This window comes from Misgurnus anguillicaudatus, unplaced genomic scaffold, assembly GCF_027580225.2.
Source record: "Misgurnus anguillicaudatus unplaced genomic scaffold, ASM2758022v2 HiC_scaffold_28, whole genome shotgun sequence".
Lineage (NCBI taxonomy): Eukaryota > Metazoa > Chordata > Actinopteri > Cypriniformes > Cobitidae > Misgurnus > Misgurnus anguillicaudatus.
Window position 1 is genome coordinate 3,737,959 of NW_027395278.1, and position 7,411 is coordinate 3,745,369.

At 38.1% G+C, this 7,411-nt stretch overlaps 1 protein-coding gene across 2 annotated transcripts in view; it reads right to left on the bottom strand.

The window, feature by feature from the left end:
* The window catches only part of LOC141362602 (sodium/potassium/calcium exchanger 4-like), an 85,743-nt gene extending 81,209 nt beyond the window's left edge, over positions 1–4,534 (bottom strand). The window contains exon 1 of one of the 2 annotated variants that reach the window (XM_073864890.1): positions 3,781–4,534. In XM_073864890.1, coding sequence (XP_073720991.1) covers positions 3,781–3,964 — 184 coding nt within the window. In that variant the 5' untranslated portion in view covers positions 3,965–4,534. The remainder of the gene's footprint in view (positions 1–3,780) is intronic. The other variant, XM_073864891.1, reaches the window with a different exon arrangement.
* Positions 4,535–7,411: the final 2,877 nt, after the last annotated feature.

The following is a 7,411-nucleotide window of genomic DNA, read 5'->3' on the forward strand; positions in this document are numbered from 1 at the left end:
AAAAAACGCTGATGGCGAAAGAGTTAAGCATGTTTCCAAGCATATTTGATCATCACTTCAACAGTTGTACAATATAAATGTTAATGTACAACCCCAAAACAGAAAAAGTTGAGACACTGTAGAAATTGTGAGTAAAAAAGGAATGGAATAATTTACAAATCTCATAAACTTATATTTTATTCACAATAGAATATAGATAACAAATCAAATGTCGAAAGTGATACATTTTGAAATCTCATGGCAAATATTGGCTCATTTTGGATTTCATGAGCGCTACACATTCCAAAAAAAGTTGGGACAGGTAGCAATAAGAGGCCAGAAAAGTTAAATGTACATATAAGGAACAGCTGGAGGAGGACCAATGTTTAGGAATAGGAATGTTGTCCTATTCTTGTCTAATACAGACTTCTAGTTGCTCAACTGTCTTAGGTCTTCTTTGTCGCATCTTCCGCTTTATGATGCACCAAATCTTTTCTTTGGGTGAAAGATCTGGACTGCAGGCTGGCCATTTCAGTACTCAGATCCTTCTTCTACGCAGTCTTGACTTTGTAATTGATGCAGTATGTGGTCTGGCATTGTCATGTTGGAAAATGCAAGGTCTTCCATGAAAGAGGCGACGTCTGAATGGAATCAAATGTGTCTAGAACTTGGATAAACCTTTCGGCATTGATGGTGCCTTTCCAGATGTGTAAGCTGCCCATGCCACACGCACTCATGCAACCCCAAAGCATCAGAGATGCAAGGCTTCTGAACTGAGCGCTAATAAAAACTTGGGATGTCCTTGTACTCTTTAGTCCGGATGAAATGGCGTCCCAGTTTTCCAAAAAGAACTTCAAATTTTGATTCTTTGGACCACAGAACAGTTTTTCACTTTGCCACAGTCCATTTTAAATGAGCCTCGCCCAGGGAAAACGCCTGTGCTTCTGGATCATGTTTAGATATGGCTTCTTTTTTGACCTATAGAGTTTTAGTTGGCAACAGCGAATGACACAGTGGATTTTGTTCACTGACAATGTTTTCTGGAAGTATTCCTAAGCCCATTTTGTGATTTCCATTACAGTAGCATTCCTGTATGTGATGCAGTGCCGTCTAAGAGCCCGAAGATCACGGGCATCCAGTATGGTTTGTCGGTCTTGACCTTTACGCACAGAGATTGTTCCAGATTCTCTAAACCTTTGAATGGTATTATGCACTGTAGATGATGATAACTTCAATCTCTTTGCAATTTTTCTCTGAGAAACTCAGAAAACTGTTTTTCACTCCAGCATTGGGGGAATTGGTGATTCTCTGCCCATCTTGACCTCTGAGAGACACTGCCACTCTGAGAGGCTCTTTTGATACCCAATCATGTTGCCAAATGACCTAATAAGTTGCAAATTAGTCCTTAAGCTTTTTCTTATGTGTACATTAAAATTTTCTGGCCTCTTATTGCTATCTGTCCCAACTTTTTTTGGAATGTTTAGCTCTCATGAAATGCAAAATGAGCCAATATTTGGCATGACATTTCAAAATATCTTACTTTCAACATTTGATATGTTATCTATATTCTACTGTGAATAAAATATAAGTTTATGAGATTTGTAAATTATTCCATTACTTTTTTACTCACAATTACTACAGTGTCCCAACTTTTTCTGTTTTGGGGTTGTACAAATTAGATGAATAGTGATTTATAAAATACACACCACAGTCTTAAATCATATTTTCATTGTGTCTTTGCTGCATCTCTGTTGGTTGGGAACTGCGCTCTGCTTCAGTCACACTTGATTCTGAGGAACTACTTTGTTTGGCGGAAGAGTAATATTTGTAGTGTACTAATATAATTACAACTTATTTGTGTTTTATTTTATAAAATCCAGCTAACGTTATGCATATGAATTAACCGTTTTATAAACGCAATAAACCCCTCGAAGCGTTGGGTTACCAGTGCATTTTATAACAGCTAAGGGGGTTTTAGACGCGAAAACGCCCCTTAGCTGTTATAAAATGCACTGGTAACCCACTGCTTCTTGGGGTTTACTGCTTTACTCAACTACTTCATGTAGATGTAATATTATATGACTGAATTAAGTTTACTTGACTTTAAAAAACAAAATACTTCTTCTAGACACAAAAAACATGACTGAATTAAGTGAACCCACCAATATCAAGACAAACTCGTTTAAATACTAAAACGAATACACATTCTTTGAAAAAGAAACAGCATAAATTGTGTTAAAAAACCAATTAAGTAAACAGCATCAAAAAATACATTTTTAAAAGATTTTTTTGGTAATTAAATACATTTTTTTTGCTAGTTTATTTGTATTTCATGGAAGAAAAATATAAAGGCATAATGGCAGACTAAAGAAAGAGACAGAGCAAACGATGTATAAAATGCATACAAATAAACGTAAGGCTATGGAAAAAAGCTGCGTCAGTTTCAAATTAAACAGTGAATTGGATTTCCAACTGAACCTGCAACTTCGACACTCTCACTAGGTATAAAGGATGACTACAGAATGGGTTGCTGCAAAGTGTATAATTACTCAAATTTGGGGTCACAAAATGCAGTTTTTGCAAACATTTGCGTTTTCCTTTTGTGTGTTAGCATCAAAATCAATCGATTTACAATGTGTTCTGATGCCAAACTCCATTGAAAATCCCAAATGATAAAAAAATAGTTTCTTGGACTAACTTGCATTAAATCTTATTACATGTGACGTAAAGCACACAAGCTTTTTCACAACAATTCTATTTAAACAACAATGTCACACAAACAGCAAGATGCCAAAAAATAATAAGTGTCTGTACTATAAGTGTTGACCATTATCATTTACTTTGTTGCCAAAGACATTACTGTGGCTGTCAGCCACTGTTGTAAATTTTTCTCTATTTATTCAAGACGTTTAGTGGTGTGAACACGAGCGGAGGAAATTAGACCCCGCCCCTCGTAGCTCGCTTCAAACTCAGACAGCTGGGAATGGGCTGCTTGTCATCGCATGCAAGGTGCATAAAATGATCGTCACTCACACCGATATAAACAAACAAAAACAGAGACTGTGTGTGCGACATATGCCGTTTCTTAATTCCAACTAATGTCTTGCGAGTTCGTTCTTCCAAGGTTGCCTGGCAAGGACGCAACGTTGTGAGAATTGAGATGTGCTGTGATCTTCCTGTTGATTACCTGACCCTCTCAGCATATGTTATAAATTCAACATCCTCGATAAAAGAGGCGGGTCAAGAAAATATCCGGGGATTTTATGTGAACTTGGCTTGATGTGAAATTGGACTTGGGCAGCCACTCATGACGTTTCACAAGTCCACAAAAGATACAGAGAAGAACGCATTGAGAAACGGACAATGTGTGCGTTGTGTCACTGCGGCACATGTATTAAGCTTTCCACAAATGAGACGATTGTACGTACTGTCCTATGCGCCTCTTAACCTCTCAAGTCATGCCAATCCGACCCATCTTTTCCCACAAACCGTCCCAAAGAATAAGGGATGAAGCGAAGATCAAACAGCTGCCAGGACTCTCTCCAAAATCTTGTGTAATCATTAAATCGTCGCAACGTCCGAATTCTGCAAAATGTGAGAGATGGGATGCTCCCATTTAAAGAACTCTCTAAATGGTTTCACCCCGCTGTGAATTATTCAACGTCTGACGTCCCAAAAAAGACAAGTGCGTTTTGCATTAAAGATAAAAAATAATAAACATGGCACATTTCTCATGAGCCCACACTTTATCATGCACACTATCATCATCAGCTTCATTAAAACATACAGGACATCACTCACCTGTTTTTGTGAGCAGCGCCGACATGCACCACGCGACGCACAGGACGCTGCAAATGAAACACACCTGCACGAAAAGCATCTCTCTCCGTTTGCGAACTTTAAATATTTTGGTAATCATGCTCTTTTTTGATATACTGCAGCTCTTGTCCGGCTCTGTGGTCGCGTGTGCCGTTGGTTGGATCATTTTTGCACGTGCACCATGAAACCTTCACCTCCAAAACAAAGCGACCCAGATGTCCGGGACCGTGGGAAATCGGCCGGGTTTGGTCAGACCCGAGATGAGGTCCTCTTCATTTCCAGCGAGCGGATCGCGTGTGAGCCGCGTGCATGTGTGCGCGAGCGCCGGTCCCAGGTGTCTCCGCGCACTCGTTCAAGATATTTTATTAAAGCAACCCGTGACGATCTGCGTCCTATGTATAATGCTATTTATACTCGGTTGAAATTATTTACTGAACATGCAGTTGGGTTTCACAGTTGCCTGGTGACGATAAGCCTTAAAAGCCATATTTCTTTTTACATAGGAACCATACGGGGAAAGCACGGTGTCCCCGGTTGCACCCCGTCGACTGCTAAGCTTTTTCCAATGGAACAATGCCCGTTTCGTTAATTCACGGATATTTAAACATCCCTCACTTATTCTTTCCCTAGCAAGTCAATATTTAAGCATGCTTAAACGTCTTTAAGATCCACTCAAGTTGAGCTTCACCTCCCTTTCTATCTTCTTATGCAGGCTGCTGTGCTGTTCTGACTTCTACATGTGAGAGATTGTTACGCGCGTTCACGTGATGCTGATGACGTATCTACACAGGGTCTAGTACTATATAATAGTATTCACTCACCACTAAATCTTCACAATACAAATTCTGTATTCCCAGTTAATCCAGAAGTTAATCATAATCTTACATTAAATGTACCCCAAAAATGATAGAATTACCTAATTAGGAAATAATACATAACGTGTCTTATTTTGGTTGACAAAGATATTTTAACCTTGAAATCTAGTCATTACCATTAACATTATATGTTTTATTTTTTAATTATATATTCAATTTTATTATTTCACTAGAAATATGTCAGAAAAGTTAAAAAATTATGGGGTCACTGGGGCTGTATTCTTCAAATCTATAGAGTTAATGTTAGTACTTCAAAGGTATAGCTCAAAGGTACATCTTGGTTCGCAATGGATACCTAAATGCACATTAGGACCTTTTCAAAGGGTAGCCTACTACCACAGTGACAGCTTGGGACTGTTTTTTGACCATTTCTCTGTATAAAGTGCATGCAGTTTTTTTCAGCTACTACCAAATGATTAGAAACTTAACCCTTGTGCATTGTTCAAATTTACACACACACACACACACACACACACACACACACACACACACACACACACACACTCTGGTTTTCATGTTTTGTGGGGACATTCCATAGACGTAATGCATTTTATACCAAACAAACTGTATCTTCTATTCCCCTAACCTACCCCATTCCCTAATCCCAACCATCACAGAAAACTTTCTCCTACTTCACATTTTCAAGATACATCATTCTGTTTGATTTATAAGCTTGTTTCCTCATGGGGACATCAAAATGTCCCCACAAGGTCACAAAAACACTGGACAATTGGTCCCCACAACATGATAATTACCAGGTACACACACACACACACACACACACACACACAAATATGCTTTTATTATGGGGTTATACTCCATATAAATCAATGTACAAGCCAGAAATTAAGCTCTGTTTTTGCATAGGCCTAGAAAAGGATTAATAGTGCCACATGGTGATCAACAGTAAAAATGACAAATTTGACCTCTTAGCAAAAGGAAAAACACCAACATTCAAAAATGCATTATAAAAAAGGCATCATAGCTCTGCAATCAAAAAATGTGGTTATAATGGAAGTCAATGGGTCAAAAACAGCCACTAACAATAAATGAGGGAGAAAAAAATAAAAACTGATGCTACACAAAAATTAAAAATGCTTCAAAGCCAATGTTTTTACCAATCTTTGACATGCTCAAGACTGTGAAAAAGGTAAAAAAAAATCCAGGTTACAATCACTTTTTATATTGAAAATCAGTAATTTTGTGTGTGTTTTTTCACCACTTATAAACTTGGCAATTAAAGAGTTAAAATCATGGAATTTTTGTGAAGATATGGTAGTTTTGATCAGTACTGAGGTTGATTAAAAAATTGGAAAAAATATTAATCTGATACATTTTTATAGCCGTTGAATTTAGTGGATGTTTTCAACACAAAAGGGTAGTAAATTTGCCCACGGTATGTCGTTGAGTTTTTGAAAAATTTCAAAGCATTTTCTTAAAATATATGTAGATATAAGATTGGTCACCAAAAATCATTCAATTTGCTAAAACAGAGAGAAAGTTGTGACCCAATTAAGAGTAAAAAAGACCTTGCAGTGGATGAAAACATCCCCAACAACACATAAGGGTTAATAAATGTCTCAATGATTTATTTTTATATTGTTTGAATGTTTATTTTTGTTTGTTGTCATCTAATATTGTAGACTACTTTTTTTTAGATAAAAAGTCACATTCACCATAACTTTGTCCTTTTAAAATGATGGGTTGATCATTAATTAATCCATAGTGAGTCACTCTGAGTCTCTGACAGACTTTCGGTATAAAGCAGCTTAACATGCTGATGAATGACCGAGCAACATTTTTTCCAAGCTTTTCATGGGTCTTTTATTGTGTGAGGCCCTACAAGACAAATCATATTAAAGCAGTTTAAATCATGTGGTAGCTTAATGCAGTAACCACAAGGTGCACTAGACTTTCAAATAAAAAAGTTGTCACTTGGACTGTCCCTATATACAGTGAGGAAAATAAGTATTTGAACACCCTGCTATTTTGGAAGTTCTCCTACTTAGAAATCATGGAGGGGTCTGAAATTGATATCATTGGTGCATGTCCACTGTGAGAGACATAATCTAAAAAAAATCCAGAAATCACGATGTATGATTTTTTAACTATTTATTTGTATGATACAGCTGCAAATCAGTATTTGAACACCCGAGAAAGTCAATGTTAATATTTGGTACAATAGCCTTTGTTTGCAATTACAGAGGTCAAACGTTTCCTGTAGTTTTTCACCAGGTTTGCACACACTGCAGGATGGATTTTGGCCCACTCCTCCACACCGATCTTCTCTAGATCAGTCAGGTTTCTGGCCTGTCCCTGAGAAACACTGAGTTTGAGCTCCCTCCAAAGATTCTCTATTGGGTTTAGGCCTGAAGACTGGCTAGGCCACGCCAGAACCTTGATATGCTTCTTACAGAGCCACTCCTTGGTTATCCTGACTGTGTGCTTCGGGTCATTGTCATGTTGGAAGACCCAGCCTCAACCCATCTTCTATGCTCTACCTGAGGGAAGGAGGTTGTTTCCCCAAATCTCGCAATACATGGCCCCTGTCATCCTCTCCTTAATACAGTGCCTTCACCCTGTCCCATGTGCAGAAAAACACCCCCAAAGCATGATGCTACCACCCCCATGCTTCACAGTAGGGATGGTGTTCTTGGGATGCTACTCATCATTCTTCTTCCTCCAAACACGTTTAGTGGAATTATGACTGAATTTCCAACCATGACGTCCTTGGAAAC